Source organism: Aedes aegypti, chromosome 3, assembly GCF_002204515.2.
Source record: "Aedes aegypti strain LVP_AGWG chromosome 3, AaegL5.0 Primary Assembly, whole genome shotgun sequence".
In the NCBI taxonomy this organism is placed as follows: Eukaryota; Metazoa; Arthropoda; class Insecta; order Diptera; family Culicidae; genus Aedes; species Aedes aegypti.
This window is the reverse complement of record NC_035109.1, coordinates 70,037,200-70,058,207: the sequence shown is the minus strand read 5'-3', so window position 1 is coordinate 70,058,207 and position 21,008 is coordinate 70,037,200. Positions and strand designations below refer to the sequence as shown.

The window sequence follows — 21,008 nt, the reverse complement described above, 5'->3', positions numbered from 1 at the left end:
TTCGCTGCCAATGCTTATGGCTTATCTTATCAGATTCCTCGATTCACCTGAAACTGTGAAGCGAATAGGTCCCACCTTAGTCAGTTTGCCTTGCAAGGTCTAGTCTTTAGACAACTTTAGAAAGAACTTCCCCCGGAATTCCTAACGCACATCTTCAAACTAAGTGAATCTAAGTTCTAGGATAAATCAGATTAAACGTTGCAACATCCGGTCAACATGCAGCTGTTCAAGAGGAAAGCATTCTACTTCGCATTGCTTCTAGGTGCGTGAGTGAAAATAAAAGTGGGAATATGCGTTCCGTAGAGGGAACGCCCTTGCGGTGATGAATCATCGTCGTTCATGAGAAAGACTATTGCGAAACAATTGTGAATCAGTGCGAGCTGAATGGATTTTGAGGAACTCTGTGACTATAGTTATAGTGGCTTGTGAGAATTTCGGAAATGTAACATACTCAAATTCAGTAACTAACTTTAGTTTAACTCGTGGGCTAACTTGAATTTAATCTAAGAAGTTACTTCCAATGTGTGTGAGTGGTTGATGATTTGAGTGTTATCGTAGATCGCTCGAAAAGAAATAGCTTCATAGTGCACAGAAACTTTTACTGTTATGTTGAGTATTTTGAAATAATAGGTTGTTGATAAAAAAATGTAGTAAATGTAGAATTTTCACTCAGAAAATTACTCAAAGTGGAATCCGTTATATTACATCTTTCTGATTCGAATTCCAGAAAGCGATTTCAGTACTCTACTTTGTAAGGGAAATGTTTCATTTAAAATCCCTCAACATTTGCTGCTCAGAAGTTCTTTGTAGACTTGTTTCCATAAGCATGTTCCATACATCAAAATATACAATACGCAACTCCTTTTTTTTTGTGAGTTTTGACAACTTTTTATTTTTCTAGTATCATTTCAAACATTACTTTCATTTTAGATGTCAGGGAATACTATTAGGGGAAAAACGCAAATTTTCGTCGAACAAGATATCTGTGCCAATTTTCAGATTTTCATACAAAGTTCACCAAAATCGTGTAAATAGTTTAAGAATTTGTACTAGGTCAAACACCATTTATTCCCACTATACTTATTTTGTAAAATGTGTCAGTGAATCATCGATTTGTTTTTTGGCGGGAGATAACGTACAAATGAATTTCCAGATTGTCCGGACGTTTCGGTCGTTTTACTGGCCTACGACCATCTTCTGCGGACTCTAAAATACATTTTTTAACATTTAGAACACAACTTACAATCTTCTAGCCGTTTGTTTACGGTTGGACGGCCATAATTCTTACAAACATCATAATACATACATTTCTACAAACAACATACATACATCTTCTGGTCATGTGTTGGTAATAGATTTAAGCTTAGTTATAATAGAGTTGTACCAGGTCCGTCCCAATCGGGCTCAGATTGGGTACCACTTCTAGTACTGCATTTGGTCCCTCGGTAGTGCAAAAGGTACCCAAGTTTGACAGATCGCAGTACACTTTTCACCGCATTCTAGATTACCTTATGAGCCATAAAATTTTAGGCAACTGCAAGGGACATGGAGGTCTTTAATTTGTCTTTTGTTTGACCTAGTACAAATTCTTAAACTATTTATACGAATTTGGTCTACTTTGTCTTTGGTTGTACGCCGCCTCAAAATTGGCAGAGTCTTTCTGTTTGTTAACAACATTATCATCGCCTCGTATTTCAATGTGAAAAGTTTCTGTTATTGATCTAGTGTAGCTATTCGTAACTTTGCCAAGTTTTTTTGTCTTGTCAAAGTCGAAAATATGTCCTTCTTCTATAGTGTGTTGTGACAATCCTGTACCAGGTATGTTTTTTGTTTTTACATTATACTTTGACGTTTACACAAAAATTGACTTTTTCATTAACGTACGATTTTTCACATGCACCACAAGGAATATCATATACTACATTTATGTTTTTGTCTTTAGATATTTTGTCTTTAGTTTTTGTAAATAGTACATCTTTAACTGAGAGAGAGGAGACAGCTGGCTTCGATTGTGAACTCCCAAAAGTCAAGGGAACCTGTCATCAACTGTCACTGGAAAACCGCACATTCGAAGGGAAGAGCGTGAAAAATCATCAAACTTGGCCAAACTAAAACTGGATGTGACTGAAAATTCAAGTTGTTTTCCTGATGAGTTGATTTTTATTATTTTATGATTTTTTTTTTGATAACAAATGGGATGTGAAAATGGTTTTGACCCAGTTTGTGCGCTCTGAACCATTGTGCACAACCCAAACATGAGAAGAATAAATCGAAGAAGCCAAGAAAACAATCCAGTTGTCAGTGAGCTGTCTCCTCTCTCTCAGATCTTCAATTTTGTCAATTTGTGTGTCAATTTGTTTAAGCCACCTTAAAATCGTGTTGTCTTAGATATTACGGTTCTTTTGAAAATTTTCCGTTCTGCGGTAGCCGCCAAGTTCTACCGCAGCTGTCAAAGTTCTACCGCAGGCTTGAAAATCATTGTATCATTGAATGCAACCATCTAATCAAAGTATGCTTGTAGAGACCCAAGCTTTGGAACGCGGTAGAAAACAACAGTCATTAGTGTGGTTTCCAAGGTATCATAGTAGCCGATCGATGATGCTTTGTGAAAATCAGTAATGTGACGGCTGCGGTAGCTTTCTGTTCAACCGTAGAATGGAAAGTTATCTCTGAAATTGCAATATCTAGCTAGCTTTTCACCTAGTCCTTCAATATATGGTATCGTTATAAAATTGTTCGTAGCGTTTTCCTTGTCTTGTAGTGTATTGTACATTTTGTGTAGTCTTTCCCTAATAACTTTTTCTACAAGGAAACACGGGTAGTTGTTTCCTGTGAGAATTTGTTTAACGTGTTTACCCGATAATTAGCATCAGTTAACTTTAAGGCTCTATCTACTAGTGCTATTATTGAATTGTTTTTATGAATGAAAGGACTAACAGAGGAAAAATCTAAATATACACCGTCTGCATCTTTCGAGAACCACTCCGTTGTGATCGTGTTGTCTTCGCGCCGCAGAATCATGTCCAGAAATTTCAGTTTTCCTTCTACTTCTAATTCAACAGTGAACTGCAGCCGTTGATGGAAGCCATTGAATACGTTCAAAATTGCCTCCACTTCCTCCTTTCGCGCACACAACAAACAACCATCCACGTACCGCTTGAAGAAACGAGGTACAATTCCCCGAATAGGGTAACCAATATATTTTGGACCTCTATATATTTTTTTGACCCCCTGGGCCATTTTCCTGCAAATTTTCCAGTTAAAATCGAAAGACCAACACAATCCGCATGCCATTTGGAAAGATAGGACCATTCCGCCCTTGCATCAAGCGTTTGTGCATGGAAAATGTGTTTATTTTATCTGAAATTATTTCAATTTAATCGGTTCATCCATGCAACCGTTACACACAGAAATTTAAGACGTCAGTAATTTTTCAAATGTAAACAAAAACTTTTTTCTAATTTCTGAACTAAAAGCGTAGAATTTCTTCGCTTTTCCATTGTCAATCGTTTGATTAGACTATGGGCAAGCATATTATACAACCAGTGCCGTGGACTTAGTCGCCAAACGATAAAAAAATGCCGGGGTCCAAAATATATACTATGAGGGTCCAAAATGTATTGGTGTGTCCAAAATAATGAAAAACAGTGCATCACAATTCAATTATTTTCGACGTCTTTTGGATCCTACATGACCGTATGGGCATTTTTATCTCGTAGAGGAAGTGTTTTCTCTACATTTTGGTATGTTCTTTGACATGGTTACGCTGTTCTTCTTCTTTTCTGGCGTTACGTCCCCACTGGGACAAAGCCTGCATCTCAGCTTAGTGTTCATATGAGCACTTCCACAGTTATTAACTGAGAGCTTATTATGCCAATGACCATTTTTGCATGCGTATATCGTGTGGCAGGTACGAAGATACTCTATGCCCTGGAAAGTCGAGAAAATTTCCAACCCGAAAAGATCCTCGATCGGTGGGATTCGAACCCACGACCCTCAGCTTGGTCTTGCTGAATAGCTGCGCGTTTACCGCTACGGCTATCTGGGCCCCTAAGACGCTGGGTTACGCGGTGCAATTAATTAATTGGGACAAAAATCTAAAATCACTTCCTTAGGGGTACCAAAATACGACCGTTACCCTACGCAGCTTCTCCAACGCATCTTTCTCTATTCGCTCTAGTACGATGTTTTTTCGTTACTTCACTACAGAACCATGGCGGACCTGAACTTTTCTTTGTGTTCGCAAACTTGTTCTTCAGACAAAGTTTCGATGTTCTATTATTGAGTGAATACCTACAGACATTCAAGATATTTTTACATATACTTAAAACCAATGTATTAATTGTTAACCAACATGCAGCAACATTATCGAATAAAGCAAAGTATGCACTTCAACAGAAAAGTAATCTCCTATCTCGATGCGTGAGAAATTTCTTGCAAGAAATGCTAAAAAAAAAAGCAATTTTCTTTGATCGCAGTATGCAGTTGAAAAGAAATGTCAATTCAAATGCAGCTCACTATAAGAAATTTTTACTTTTCTTGAGCGGAACAGCATACTTAGTTTAACAACCATAAAACAAAGTTGATTTTTTGTTCAAAATGACAGATTAATCACGAGTTGTAAAGGTTGCAGCATTGATGCCCTCTGTGTTTGTCATGACTATTTTTCCTGAGATTGTATTCCAGTCTAGGACGTGTCAGGTCAAAATACACAAACGAAACTAATTGCCTGTCAAAAAAGACCACTTCTCATTGGTCGATTTAGGAAAGGCCTACTTTCATATCGTTGAGTTTAATTGCAACAGGGCACTTTGTTGCTAGCCCGGCCGTGTTGGTAGTCCATAAATTAAAGTTTTTATGAAAAGTTGGGAAAATTTTCATGAATTCTTTTTGTTTTTAATCCATTTATATTCGATATTAGGTATACCGCATGTGCTCCTACAAAAAGTAAAAGGAATAAAAAATACTTAATTGAAAGCAATATAATGGAGATTGTGTAAAATTTCTCTAACAATATCGCTGATTTTGAATATAAACCTGATTTTTTGATTAGCTAGCATCCTCTATTGCAATGATTGAAATGTGCAATAAACATACAAATTATGAGACTTGGTATTTAAGATTTGTTCACAAGATTTGCTTAAAAAGGATGCTGGCAGTACTGGCTTTTGTATTGTCAAGGTTATCGACTGAAAAACAACGGGGCAGTCTTAGTTAAGCTGTCACGTCCTGTCCTAGGGTGAGGTCAGCTGCGGGGTAGATGACAATGACAGAATTGGTCAACTTCAAATTGATGTGTTGAGAAAGCATTAAAAAAAACTTGAAATGCTGCATTTGAACGTTGAGTGTACACTGTAACCTCAATTTACGAACTAGATCGGGGGTGCGTAAATTGAGTTGGTGCGTAAATTGAATCAGTGCGTAGAACGAGGGAGCTCAGTTCGTAAAACGTTAAGTTTTGCAGTTTGGAGTCTACTTGTATGAAAATAATTTATATTATTTAGAAAAATATGCTCTTTTAGTAACATTAACATATTATTAATACATTGGGTTCTTGATCAGGCCAGAATGTGTGCAAGTTAAGGTCTTCCAAGAACTCTTTGGAGTTTGGGTATATGATTCAACATGGGTTAACGGAGATCAATTTACAATTTCTATGTAGAAGACAACAACACTCCATTGAATATAGGCCTATGGATCTACGACCGAAATAAGAGATTAGAGGTTAGTTTTCAAATACTCCACAGGCCCCTAACCATCCATATGAGCAAACGGTGTACTGTAATAATTTGTGCGGATGTCCTAGGTCCTCCAAGGACTCCATTGAATATAGGCCTTGGGATCTATAACCGTAATAAGAGATTAGAGGTTAGTTTTCAAATACTCCACAGGCCTTTAACCATCCATGTGAGTAAACGCTGTATTGTAATAATTTGTGCGGATGTCCTAGGTCCTCCAAGGACTCCATTGAATATAAACCTAGGAATCTACGACCGAAATAAGAGATTAGAGGTTAGTTTTCAAATACTCCACAGGCCCCTAACCATTCATGTGAGTAAACGGTGTATTGTGATCATTTGTACGGATGTCCAAGCTACTCCAAGGACTCCATTGAATATAGGCCTAGGGATCTACGACCGAAATAAGAGATTAGAGGTTAATTTTCAAAAACTCCACAGGCCCCTAACCATCTATGTGAGTAAACGGTGTACTGTAATAATTTGTGCGGATGTCCTAGGTCCTCCAAAGACTTCATTGAATATAGGCCTTGGGATCTATGACCGTAATAAGAGATTAGAGGCTAGTTTTCAAATACTCCACAGGCCCCTAACCATCCATGTGAGTAAACGGTGTACTGTAATAATTTGTGCGGATGTCCTAGGTCCTCCAAGGACTCCATTGAATATAGGCCTAGGGATACCCATATTTCATGAGTTTCCAAAGATTTTTCCAAACCAGAGGTCGCCATCTTGGATTCCAAAATAGCGTCGGACATCAATTTTCGTCATTCCCTCGTCGTGCCCGTTCCGAAAATACCCATATTGCATGAATTTTCTAACGATTTTCTCCTACCGGAGGTCGCCATCTTGGATTTCAAAATGGCGTCGGGCATCGATTTATGTCATCCTCTCGTCGACAGAAACGCAGTACACTTTTCACATCATTCTAGATTTTGCTCTATTACCTTATGTGCCATAAAATGTAAGGCGTTTGCAAGGGACATGGGGGTCTCTATTTGTCTCTGTTTATATCGTATCAGGAAAAGGGAAGGTGGCTGAAATTTTCAAAATCATCAAACTATCGAAATTTCCGAAACAATACGTCGTCTGGCATGACATATGCACGTGTGATCTAAAAAGCGACATTTTCATCACTACGCGAACTGTCAATCAAGAGATCTACGTCTAGGAGTGCCTCGAAAAACGGCTGCTACCATTTCTGAAGCAACATAATAGATGTGTGCTGTTCTGGCCAGACTTGTCAAGCAGCCACTATGAGAACAAGGCAATCGAGTGGTACGATTCGATTAACGTGGTTTTGGTACCCAAAGACCACAACCCACCCGAGCAAAGCATGAGATCATATTGAAAGCTAATTTTGATGTTGTGATGTCGCGATTTTGCTGTCATTTTGGTCGTTTTAACGATTAAAACAAAGACAAATTAAAATATCCAAACTGAGAGCAGAAAAATGTTCCCATGAAATCAAATTCAAAACTATTTTTGCTATCAGTTACCTGTTTCTGCTTTCATGGAGGGTAAATTGAGAACTCATTGAGATGTACATATTTTTATTTTTGTATTTTCGATTGATATTGAAATGAGTCTGCGACAAAATTAGTGCTTCATTTTTATATTCTCCTAGTGTTTTTAGACATGTAGCACGAATAAATTCAAAATTATATAACATGAAAACATTACCAATAATTTAAAATTATAGCAGAATGAAAACAAAGAATGACATCAAATATTTCAATGACAAATTGATATCAAATTACGATATCAACTTGATGTTGAAAAAAGAATATGTTTTCGACTTGCTTTCTTTTTGATGTTGGAATTTGTTCGGGCACCCTATAACCCAGAACTTCACCCTATCGAACGGTATTTGGCCTTGATCAGATGAAATTTCAGACACAACGGGTATCAAAGGGAATAACCGATTATTATGCGATAATCTGGACAAGCCCGTGCTTTATAGAATATATGTAGATTCAACAAATACAACAAATAGGAAAAGAATTTAGACTTTCATTAACACATAATATTACAAAAACAGTTAGCTATGTGCTAACTGTTCAAACCATTAGCGTACCGATACTCAAATCAAACTCAATTCTATTTTCAGTCGTACTAAGCATGTGCTTAGAAGAAACCGAAGCCAGACGTAAAATCCTTCGAGGACGGCGTACCATCACCCGCACTCACAAACGTAAGTTTCAATTTACAATTGTAAAATCCCAATTCTAATATCCCTTTTGTCCACAGGTGGAACCGCAATCCCGGCATGGGCCATCGTTACCCTGGTTGGAATTGCCAACATTTTACTCGGAGGACTTGCCTATCTTGCGTTCCGGAAACTTGTCCTGCAAACACCGATCGAGAACGTCAATTCCTACACGCCAGCGATGATGCAGGACGACTCGTAACTTTGTTCTGAGATGCAATCCACTGCAAAACAATAGGTTAAGATTCGTTTTAAGAAATACAGAGCATCTCAGTTGCGTCCGTGAAAGGTTCGATATCTTTTGAGAAACAACATGTAGGCATATTGTCTGTAACTTTTCAGAATCCAGTCAATAAACCCTGATAACACAATTTCATGAAAGTAGAACGTCGATCAAATGATGTTTTTCCTCATAGTGTTGGCATCGCCCATCCCCACGTTTGGCTTTCGCCCCATAAATCAACCTCTTTCTCCAAACGATTCCCTTGATACGATTGAACCAATTTCAGGGACCAACAACGAAGAAATTTCAATTGCTACTCCACCCGTCCATCGTTGAGGAGGCGGATTAAAAATGGATGTGCTGCTCGTCGTTTAAATCAATTGAACTGACCAATCCATTCGTCAGAGTCAATATGCGCCTCTATGTGATATGTGTTTGAGCAACAAATTGCTGCGGAGGAACTTTAATGTTTTATCAGCAAACGGGTATTCCATCAGAGGCGTGCAAATGGAAGAGGTAGCTCATTCATTTGCAGGCCTCTGAGTAATATGCAAGCTACTTAAATGTGTGCGACCATAATCTAATAATGTAAATATAATTTCCCAACTTAAAAATAACCTTATATTGTCCAACGCCTTTTCATGGTATTCAAAAAGATTCAAACGAACTACATTGTACACCAGAGATCTTCATCCATTTTTAATCTAGTGGGCTTTCTGGCGAACGGAATACATGCAAGGTTGGTGTCCAGCACTCTTGCAACATAACCAGCCTACCCACCCGTTCCAGCTTACATCACATGCAGAATACTGGGTTCGTCGTGAAGTTGTGCAAACTCGTGGTTCGCCACCACACTTACTTAATTAGTTATTAAATTTCATCTGACCAATTTATTGGAACCCCTCTCATCGTGACAACATTCCTACTTATAGGTTCCAATTAAAAGGTTCTGGTTTGTGTGGGGAAATTATAAGTTGAGTTTTGGGAGGAGAAATCTTTTATTTTTGCAAGTATGAAGAAAAAATATCCAAACTTTTACGCAATTGTTTTACTACAGATGACACGCAGGCTTCGTCCTTTGGCGGAGAGGCCTGTGCCATCCGCAAACAATGATTTTTGACATTCTTGAGGTAAATCAGGTAAGTTAGATGTGAAAATATTGTATAATATTGATCCCAATATGCTATCTTGAGGAACACCAGCTCTTACAAGAAGTCTTTCAGACTTGGAGTTCTGATAATTAACCTGAAGTATACGATTGACAGATAACTGTGGATTATTCTAACAATGTATGTTGTTACTTGAAAGTTTTGAATTTTACAATCAAGCCTTCATGCCAAACGCTAACGAATAAAATATCATCAATCTTTATAAAGAACTTATGAGAGGAAATAATATCCTACTGCACGCCTATGTAAATCTTATGCTCGTTCCTCAAGGGCCTGTCTGACTTTCTTATCATGCAACAATTTAAACCAAATGAAGGTAGTTTCACCAAAAGGCGGCACCAACCTCTAGCAAAAAAAGGCCATAGGTTCTATCATCTACCGCATAAACTAGTTCCCCGGTGCCAAGTAATATTCAATTTTAGATTGCAAGTGCGAAGTCCCATTCCCCTTGAACCCCCTCCCGTCGAACTGCGTCCAATATCATGATGGTAACTGATTTACGGGCTGAAGCGGTTTGCATAATCTATTTACCGGAACATTTTCACCTCCTGCTATATTCGCTTCACTCCGACGAAAGATAACACAGCCTCTCGGATGGCAATGAATTTTTGCTCTGCTCACAACAGTTCTAGTCGCACCGCGTCCACAAAAGGGGTTGCTTACCGTACAATTTAGACCTAATTTATCACCACACTAGGCAAAGCCTGTCGGTTAACAGTGAGAGCGATACACCCTCACGGTGTGTCTGAAGCCGTTAATAACGAAAAAAGACGACCATCTGTGCTGCAGTCGGATTGAATTTCTCTTTTCAGCAACCTGTTTCATTGTGGTTTGAAGAAAATGTTTCCACTTTGATATAAGTATAAAACATTCAAATCTAGCATTAATAATATTCGAAGGTATTTCTTAACAGTTATTAAAAATTGAAGCGATTTTTATCACATAAGGAACATGTGTATCTCTAGAGGGGAATGGGGAACATGTGTAACATCTAGAGTTCATAAACCCACCTACATCGTGCTTATAAATATTGCACATAAAAATCTTCAAAACTTGATGTCTAGATCTTAGAATAACTGAAGTGAAATTATGTGTACAGTGAAGATTGTACACTACCCACCGAAAGTATGGAATTGTTGTAATACTGAATATTGCATTGTGAAGTATCGACTGTATAGTTTAATCTTAAGTTTCCAGCAGCGCAGCACATAACATAAGTGGAACTCTAGTTCAGAAAGCGGTACCCACTTTAATATTTGTTTGCTGGTATAAGGACATCGAAATGTCAAAAGAGTTATACCAACAATACATCAATCGACATTGTATTGATAAGATAACATGTATTCAGAGTGGCAACTAAGGGAATGGAAGTAAATATTTTTGCTTAAACTTTATAATTAGATATACGCCTTGGCGCATCACTCATATACGAGATAATTGAGTCGATGTATAAGGTATTTATGTTATTTCTTGCATATGGTATTTTGTAGGTGAATGAATGGAAGGATTTTGGAAGACAAAAGCTTTTCCACGTTATGGAACAGGAAGTATTTTGGTAGGAAATAATATTTTCGTAACGATAACATTATGTGGTTATGAAACATGAATATTGGAGAGTATGCCAGAAAACATTTACCTTTAATGAAAAAATAAATCTGTTTTATATTCAGACATTGCTTCCCAACGATATCGAACGTCTGCAATCTCTGCAGCACCTGATCGACTGCTCGAATCATATGGTTTTTGTTTACCATTTGCAATGACAGTTCGATATCTTCTATACCAGATATACCACTTGCCAGCAATGTGTTAAAATATTCACTATGAGTGTTGCAATACGCGATTCCATACTTCTGTTGGGTAGTGTTTATGAAAGAAAATGACAGAGTTACATCGCATTATACAGTCAGTGACAAAAGTTAGTAACCGAATGCTGTTTTGCCAAACAAAATACCCATGTTATTCACAATTTTCACATATTTCGTAATTTTCAGTTACATAAATTTGTATTGATTATATGTATTTGTATCTGGTTTTGTCTCATATTGCTGCACATCAAAGATATTTGTTAAGGGAAGATTCAAATATGACGTTCATCGTTTTTCGAGATTTCAAGACCCCCTCCCCCTCTGTCACGCTTGGGGTGGGACATTTTGCATAAAGACGTTTCGCATAAGAACGATTCGCATAAGGACGTTTGGCATTAAAAATATTCATTCTTTGTCTAACAGAGTAAAAAAATCCTTCTTGCAAAATCTCACGAGGAATATGATTTTACGATTTTTACTCGATTTTTTAGGTATTCAATCAAGTGATATTTAGAAATTCCTCTGAGACCACATTCCGTACGTTTCAGTGCTTTCTCCAAAAGAGCCTTAACCAGTTTGCACTGAGTTCATTCCGGGATTCTCACGGAAAACCATTCTCGGGATTAGTAGTTATTATTTTACAGATTTTTCATGCCATTTCTTTAGGCATTCTTATTTTACCAGAAAGTTTCGCGAAGCATATTTATCAAATTGCTTAGAAATCTGCCAGAGAATGGCTAATTACATATAAAATCCAATTGATAGGTCAAAATATCATCCAGTTGCCCATTAAAAACATGTTAGGGATTTTCTTAGAATTTCTTAGGATTCCTTAGAATTGCTTAGAACGTTTTCAAGTAATAGTACGTTAAATTTTAGGAGTCTTACAAAAATTGTCTTCAAGCTCACCAAGCAATAAATCTTTCCACAAATTCTTCAGAGAGTTTCCAACTTTGCCTTTGAGGTTCTTTCTTCCTTTCAGGATTGCTTGAAAAATTTGCAGCAAAAATTATCCAGGACTTCCTGCAAAAAAATGATTTTTCTAGGTTTTGCATTCGAGATTCCTAGTGTTATTCACAAGATTTCAATGAACAATTGAACAGGATTCAAATGGGAACATGTGCATGGCGATATCTCCATAGATCAATATGCTTTTTTTACAGGAAGGTCTGTAGGGGCTGTCCATTAATTACGTAAGGGTTTATGGGGGGAGGGGGGGTCTGAGATTTCTTACGCGCCATACAATTTATTTTTGATTTTCATACAAAAAATCTTACCATGGGGGGAAGGGGGGTTGAAAAACCCCGAAATTTGTCTTACGTAATTAATGGACCGCCCCATAAGTGTTTCCTTAGATCAATTTAATGTTGCTCCTCACAATCTTTTAAAACCAGGCTATAGAAAATTTAACGATACGATAACATAACGCGCATGATATGTATCTTTCGTGGAAGATAAGGAGCCACTATCTCAGTCCTTATGTTACAAACGATTTTATTTAATTGTACTCAACTTTTCGGCAATGGATTTTGTCTCTGTTCAAGAGTAAAATTGTCTATCGTTTAGTTCACAAAATCCGTGGCTGAAACGTCGGACAAAATTAAACAAAATCGTTAAGACATTTAGACTAAGATAGCTATTCAAATTCGTAGCAACAAGTACCAGTCGAACTTTCCAACAAATTATGTTTATTACGTAACGCTTAAATTGACAATTTTCGACCACTATTCGTAACGCTTTTTGTATAAACAAGTATTAGCCATAACGTCTGAGCCTACTTCCTCCTTTTCCATAGAGCTTGAAATAATCTGTGGACGGCGCCAAAGAGAATGATTACAACATAATTGAATCTTCCCCAATGAATGAAAAAAAAAAGAATCAATAGGGTAATGACTGTTTATTTCGTTCATAACCGCTAACAGTTGGCGCCAGTGGCAAAAAGTACAGACAACAACCTTTCGAACATAGGGGGGTCCCGTAGCCTCGAGGTTACGCTTTCGCTTCGTAAGCGGAAGGTCATGGGTTCGATTCCCAATCCTCCCTCACAAAAAACTCTGTCCAGTCACCAGAAGACGCCGCACGAAGGACAGTGTATTGGGGAAACACATCCATCCTCCGTCAGTATCAGATGGTGACTGAGACAAACTGACCCTCTTTGTAGGCTGTTGCCTCACACGACACGGAAACATGGCAAAATGAACCACCGCACACCAATGGACTACGGCTATATGGATATGGATTGGACCAACGGCAGCTCTCTCCTCTACCTGCTCGGTATGAGAGAAATAGCAATAAGGATATAAATAGATATGATAATCGGCATAGTAGTGGCCAAGTGCACGGAGTGCCTTAAACAAAAAAAACCTTTCGAACATTCAGTTTCTTTCACTGGCCGCCGAGCGACGACACTGTTGTTTGTATTCCTCCCACTGATCGCGCTACGCTGGATTCTCAAATTTTTCAAACTTTCAACACAAGCGCATGGAAGAATGGTAGTCGGAGAACTGTCAAAACGTATGGAAAATAATGAAAAACGTAAATTACTTGCAATTAGGAGCCTGGATGAAAAAAGTAGTGATAAGAAATCAAGTGTAAAGTGAGTACATAACTTTTTGTGTTTAGTTAATCTTTGCTTCAGGATTTCGTTTTTACTACCACTGAAAAAGAGCCATCTATTGGCTTTTCAGTTTTGAATATCGCCCTATTCTTAAGTAGTCTTATCAATATCTTTTTAGAAATTATCCTATATGTATAGCAGAATTCTTTCCTTGACTTATGCATTGCCCAGAATTCTGTCAGAAAGTCTCTAGGAATTTCGCCCTGACACAACTGCACACGAGATTGATCACAGAATATGGAATTTGCCAATAATTATAAAAACCTTTTTAAAATTTCTAAAATGTTTTAAAGAAGATACTTGCAAATTTCTTTATGATTACCTTAATAAATCCCTTCCCATCCCAGTCATTTTGCTTACCGCTACCATCGTGCGGGATGACATTGGGCCATTTTTACAGCAAACTAAACTCACAATTAGAGTTACTGTGCACGTGCTGTAGCCTTAGGTGCAGGAGCCTCATTGCTTGTAAGCGCATGGGAGCGCTGTACATCGTGAGACCTTTTTTGGTGCGCCTCATTTTTCTTGAGATGTGTCTCACTGCGGTCTCATGCGCTCCGTCGCATGTGCTGTTTAAAATTCAGCGCAATAATTGAAGTGATTACAAAAGTTTTCAACGAGGATCGAAATTGTAACTTTTGAATCGCGAGTCTTCGATCATATCATGTAGGCCATCTAGACTTGCATGATGAGGCAAAAATAGCTGTAGAGTAGAGGCTCTTCGTTACTAAGCAGTTGTTTCACAACTTGGATACCGATGGCGAGCCATAGCGCCGAGCAGCGCATGTGACGAGTCTCCCCGAGAGCACATCACCTAGCGCGCGCTTTTAGAATTTTCGTGAGCCTCCATCTAGCGCAGCACACTAGGATTCCGATGAGCTGAGAGACGGTTTGGTTGGAGGCTCGTCAGTACATTTATGTGCTCCTGAGAAATATGTAACTCTACTCACAATAATGAACACAATGTGGCAAGCTTCAAGAATATGTTCTAAATAACCACTGGATAGCCATGGATTAGTTTTTTGACTCCCGTACTAGCCATGAGATACATCGAAAAGAGCGGTCAAAGTCACCCCCTAGATTTCGGAAGCAAAAGTATTCCTGGAGCAAGAGACATTTGAAAAACATTATAAGATTTTACAGAATCAGTGATTTTTAGAGGGATTGCGTGGAAAATCTTTGAACTTTTAAAATGTTAATGTCCAGGAAGAATTCACATTAAAAGTATGAACGAATCTCGCAATAGGTTGGTTGGTTGGTTTGACTTTATTAACGAGATTTTTAGCCCTGGGCTAGTTCATCTCGGGACCAACGGCTTTACTTCCCTTCCGAAGGAAGTCGTCACTATAACTTTTTATGTCATAAGTGACTATGTCGGGGATGGGATTCGATCCCAGGTCCTCGGCGTGAGAGGCGAGTGTTCTAACCACTACACCAGGTCCGTCCCCTAGTCAACCCAACCGAAGTGCAATGGAAGGGCCTCGCCCTGGGGGAACCGCCTTAGTGATCATGGTAACCCCTATGCCAGCAATATCATTTGACTTATTTCCAAAAGATTTATGGCAAAAGTTGTGAAGTCACCCTTTGATATTCCTTAAGGCTTAAGGAATATGATTATACTAAAATTCTTCATGGAATATCGAAGCGTGGCTTCAAAAATTTTTCCGCAAATCTGTAGGAAATCAGTAATTTTTTTAAGATTTATTTAGCATTTAAAACATATTTTTTTTTTTCGAAATATGAACCTAATATGATCGATTTTGTTGGATTTTCTCACATAAGCATTATTTTTTGCCAAAAATGCCCACTATCTGTTGTCTTTGAAATTTTTTTTAGTAATTTTGCCGATCTTTTCATTTGTTTTGCAGAGAAATTTGTAAGGGAAATTATCATAAGCGGACATCTATAGCAGGAAATCCTCCAAAAACATGGGAAATCATACTGCTTCATGCTGAAACATTTTTAACAGCATTTCGAGGATATTAACGCTTTTCTGAACCACAGTAATTTTTGCAACGAAGATGTTGAATCGTAACCAACCGCGTGGCAGCCATACCAGAGACAAATTAAAGACCTCCATGTCCCTTGCAGTTGCCCAAAATTTTCTAGAATGCCGTGAAAAGTGTACTGCAATCTGTCAAACTTGGGTACCTTTTGTTCTACCGAGGGTGGTGGTACCCAATCTGAGCCCGAGTGGGACGGACCTGGCCATACGGTTAATCTCGCAGTATTTTTATCTTCGAACAACCGTCTGAATTTTTTTTACAAATGAATACCATAAGTTGATATACAGAGCCCCAGCCTTGAGCATTTTGTATGAGAAAACTGCATTTGGTACTTTTGTCATTGGCTGTAGTTTCAGATTAGATTCTTTGGTTTTAACTTAAAGCTTTCAGTTTATTTTGTTTGATTTACTAACAACAACAAATCAAAGTTTCCACCATCTTGCTAAAAACACTTATTCGGTATGAAATCTAATCGAAACAATTCTACCATAACTTGTGATTTCGCCCTAACAGCCATTGGTAACCGAGTGTGTAGCTTGTTGTTACCGAGCAAATGAATGGATTCACACATTATTCAACAATGTTACAATGAAGAGAAGATCCTCTTCTATCTCTCAGTGGTGATAGTTTTCATCCTGGATCATTAATTTGCTTAGAAACAAGGAGCTACACACTCGGTTACCAATGGCTTTTAGGGCGAGATTACAAGTTATGTGAGAATTGGTACCGTAATTCAGAGCGTAGTTGATCAGTGGGTTGTAAGAATTTTGAGACTTGATTCAGATTCAGTGATCCCATATTTAGTGAATAGCATATGCCTTTAGTTTATTAAACCTATCACAGTAATTGATCAACTTTAAACCTCGGCGTGAGAGGCGAGTGTTCTAACCACTACACCAGGTCCGTCCCCTAGTCAACCCAACCGAAGTGCAATGGAAGGGCCTCGCCCTGGGGGAACCGCCTTAGTGATCACGGTAACCCCTATGCCAGCAATATCATTTGACTTATTTCCCCTATGCTCGCAATATCATTTGACTTATTTCCAAAAGATTTATGGCAAAAGTTGTGAAGTCACCCTTTGATATTCCTTAAGGCTTAAGGAATATGATTATACTAAAATTCTTCATGGAATATCGAAGCGTGGCTTCAAAAATTTTTCCGCAAATCTGTAGGAAATCAGTAATTTTTTTAAGATTTATTTAGCATTTAAAACATATTTTTTTTTTCGAAATATGAACCTAATATGATCGATTTTGTTGGATTTTCTCACATAAGCATTATTTTTTGCCAAAAATGCCCACTATCTGTTGTCTTTGAAATTTTTTTTAGTAATTTTGCCGATCTTTTCAATTGTTTTGCAGAGAAATTTGTAAGGGAAATTATCATAAGCGGACACCTCTAGCCAGAGTTGCTCGCTGTCACTATCAACGCTTAAAATTTGCTGATTTGTACAGGCCGACTGCGATACAATTCGGATCAATCTATATCACATCAACATCATGCTGTCTACTCCATCACTAGTGCATTGATGGCGATAGACTATGGATATCACTGATGGGTTAAGTTTAGCCTTAAATTAAGCAGATAAAAGGGCAATTGATCAGTACGATATTTTTGACAGTGTTACAGATAGATTGAATCTATTTGTTGGTCACTGAAAAACATTAATAGCATGGATAATAACCACGTGATCACTCATTCCGCAGTGATTATGATCTAGAGTGCGATGTCGCATCACTGCTGTTGGTTGTCAAATCAAAGTGATATTGATAGCTCGCAAGTGATATTGATAGTTTTAGACCATCATCCATCAGCTGATTTGATTGATATTAAGCAACTCTGCCTCTAGCAGGAAATCCTCCAAAAACATGGGAAATCATACTGCTTCATGCTGAAACATTTTTAACAGCATTTCGAGGATATTAACGCTTTTCTGAACCACAGTAATTTTTGCAACGAAGATGTTGAATCGTAACCAACCGCGTGGCAGCCATACCAGAGACAAATTAAAGACCTCCATGTCCCTTGCAGTTGCCCAAAATTTTCTAGAATGCCGTGAAAAGTGTACTGCAATCTGTCAAACTTGGGTACCTTTTGTTCTACCGAGGGTGGTGGTACCCAATCTGAGCCCGAGTGGGACGGACCTGGCCATACGGTTAATCTCGCAGTATTTTTATCTTCGAACAACCGTCTGAAATTTTTTTACAAATGAATACCATAAGTTGATATACAGACAGTGTTGGGAAACTCGTGAGTACTCACTGAAAACTGCAAACTCACTCGCGAGTATGAGTTGTACAGCTTGAACTCTCGCGTGAGTATACTCAGTCGTGAGTTTCAGTTGTACAGCTCATACTCGTGAGTGAGTTTTCGACTAACATTTACTCACTCGTGAGTAATTTTACTCACTTAAAATATTGTAAATATTCTAAAAGCTTGCGAATGGCTCAATTAAATAATAAGTAATAAGTAAGGCTATTCTTGGGGTGACCTTATTCAAATGATAACATGAAAATTTTATTCTGAAAACTATTCGATGCACGCAAAACGTTATTATAATATGAATTTTTAACACAAGCTGTAATTTATGTTTGGTGTTTCGCTGCGCATGTTGCATCGTAAATGCTCTTTTCTTCTGACGTTACACCTCTACTGTGCCCGATTCTGCTTTTTAGCTTAATTTACTTATGATATGAGCATTTCCACATTTATCAACTATGAGCTTTATTTATTTGCCAATTGACTATTTTTTTATTCTCTACTTTACGATATGCAGCAATACTGCAATAATAAAAACCTGAAATAGAGACTAGACAAAACGTATCTGAGTTTCGTGCCAAAACTAATAAGCCGCTGATTGGTCTGCCAAACAGCGTTGCCAGCAATATTTTGTGCGACAACTTCAGCACCAGCTTTTCAATTTTCATTTTTTTCCGGTTCTCTGACAACACATAGATCATAAAAGAGTACCACAAATCTAACAATAAGTCAGGTGCCATATGTCTTAGATAGAATCAAACAAAAGAAGTTAAAAAAATCAGAAAATTATTTTTAATTTATTTTTTATTCATTATGGGACTAGATTAAACGTTTAAAATGATACATTTTTAAATGTCTGTTCCTTGAACAGCGCTATTAAAAATTCTATATTGAAAAATTATGCAAAATTGCTATTACCACATAACAGTGATGACCAAACAATAATCAGAGGCCCGTATAATGGTTTAATGAGGATAAACTTATCATTCAGTATCTATATAGAAACCAAGCAAAATATAATAAATTCCGAACATTTTTCTGATCAGAAATCTTTATTCGGCAACGTTGCATACAAGTTTTCTAGAACAAACTTGCAAATTACATAAGGTTTGCTGAAAATATTCAAAAGCGAAATTACATATGAAATGGGCAAGATGCCAATCGCAAACCAAATTTATGTGAGGTATCCCGCGGCAAGTGGGTAAATGGGGTAAGTGAAAATAATTTGTATATGTTACTGAATATATGTATTCACGTTTCAAACTTATGCGTAAACCTTTAAGGCCATTCAGAGCATTTTCTAATCACGTGGGGCAAGTAAAAAGTTTCTCATTAGAGATTGAATTTGTGTTTTTTTTAGGTAGCTATTAGTAAACAAGGTTCGCAATTTCAAGAAACACAATACTCAAAGCGATAAAAGCTATTACTAATCATGGAACTTCTCTAAAAGAGATTGCCAGACGATATTGATGTGTCTACTTCGGACAGCCGATTGAAAGGAAAACGTTGATTGAAAAGCTTCAATATAAGAGAACGCACGGGAATCTCATGGAATGTATATGTAAAGCGCTAGTCGAAAACATAAAAATGGGGTATGGGTCTATCCACACAAAAAAGAATCCGAATACTATTGAAGGATTCCGTTCCAAAAAATAATTTCTCCCGAAGAGTTATCTTATGTCATATCCGACTTTCTTAGAAACACCGGTGAAAATTCTACAGAGCCGAAACTGAACAGAAGAAAATTGAATTGACAAGAATAAAATTTTCTTTGTTTACATGTTACTTACCTAAGGAACAAGACGCCTTAACTAATGTTGAAGTTAATAGAAATCGTGAATATAACTAAATTTCAATTTATTGTTCAAAATCTTGTAGAGCAAGTGAAAAAGGACATTTTGCAAAAACTTTTTCTGTATTTTTTTTTCATTTTTACATAAAAATCAATTTTAGCATACTGTTTATATTTGGTGGGAGTCAAGTTGAAAAATAAAGACGACCTCATTTATTTCATTTTAAAGTCTTTAGAATTTGAGTAATCTCTACTATACGATTTCCATTACCCACTTGCCCCACGGTACCTTATTCCATTTTTACTAATACATATTTCAATTCAACTTTCCATTTTGAAAAACTGGCTCTGAATACGGTAAAGTTTAAACAACCATACTATAAAACTGCACATCACAATACACACTGAAGTCGATAGCAGCTGTAAACACTTTGAATTATTAACATTTACAGTCTTCCACCTAGTATAGAACATACTAATGTACAATTTTATTTTGCTATGGAAATTGGTTACTCACCATACTCACAAAGAGTAACTTACTCACTCACCGAGAGTAATGACGTCATACTCACTACGAGTATTACTCTTTACGTGAGTAATACTCGCAGTGAGTTATGACGTCATACTCTCGCGTGAGTTAGAGTAAGGAATGAGTGACTCACAGCGTGAGTATTACTCGCAAACGAGTACGTGAGTGAGTATTTATTTACTCGCGAGCACGAGTTTCCCAACACTGTATACAGAGCCCCAACCTTGAGCATTTTGTATGAGAAAACTGCATTTGGTACTTTTGTCATTGGCTGTAGTTTCAGATTAGATTCTTTGGTTTTAACTTAAAGCTTTCAGTTTATTTTGTTTGATTTACTAACAACAACAAATCAAAGTTTCCACCATCTTGCTAAAAACACTTATTCGGTATGAAATCTAATCGAAACAATTCTACCATAACCTGTGATTTCGCCCTAACAGCCATTGGTAACCGAGTGTGTTGTTGTGTAGCTTGTTGTTACCGAGCAAATGAATGGATTCACACATTATTCAACAATGTTACAATGAAGAGAAGATCCTCTTCTATCTCTCAGTGGTGATAGTTTTCATCCTGGATCATTAATTTGCTTAGAAACAAGGAGCTACACACTCGGTTACCAATGGCTTTTAGGGCGAGATTACAAGTTATGTGAGAATTG

The 21,008-nt window shown here is 37.5% G+C and overlaps 1 protein-coding gene across 1 annotated transcript; it reads left to right on the top strand.

The window, feature by feature from the left end:
* Window positions 1–71: 71 nt before the first annotated feature.
* On the top strand, window positions 72–8,334 carry LOC5569950. The gene is made up of 3 exons (XM_001658800.2): window positions 72–262; window positions 7,849–7,932; window positions 7,989–8,334. Exons 1-3 carry the CDS (start codon window positions 217–219, stop codon window positions 8,147–8,149), a joined length of 291 nt encoding a protein of 96 aa, XP_001658850.1. The 5' UTR covers window positions 72–216; the 3' UTR covers window positions 8,150–8,334.
* Window positions 8,335–21,008: the final 12,674 nt, after the last annotated feature.

Coding starts and splice junctions, on each gene's coding strand:
- LOC5569950 (XM_001658800.2), top strand. CDS start 217: ATGCAGCTGTTCAAGAGGAAAGCATTCTACTTCGCATTGCTTCTAG. Junction 263..7,848: donor CTACTTCGCATTGCTTCTAG/GTGCGTGAGTGA, acceptor TTCTATTTTCAG/TCGTACTAAGCATGTGCTTA. Junction 7,933..7,988: donor CATCACCCGCACTCACAAAC/GTAAGTTTCAAT, acceptor TTTTGTCCACAG/GTGGAACCGCAATCCCGGCA.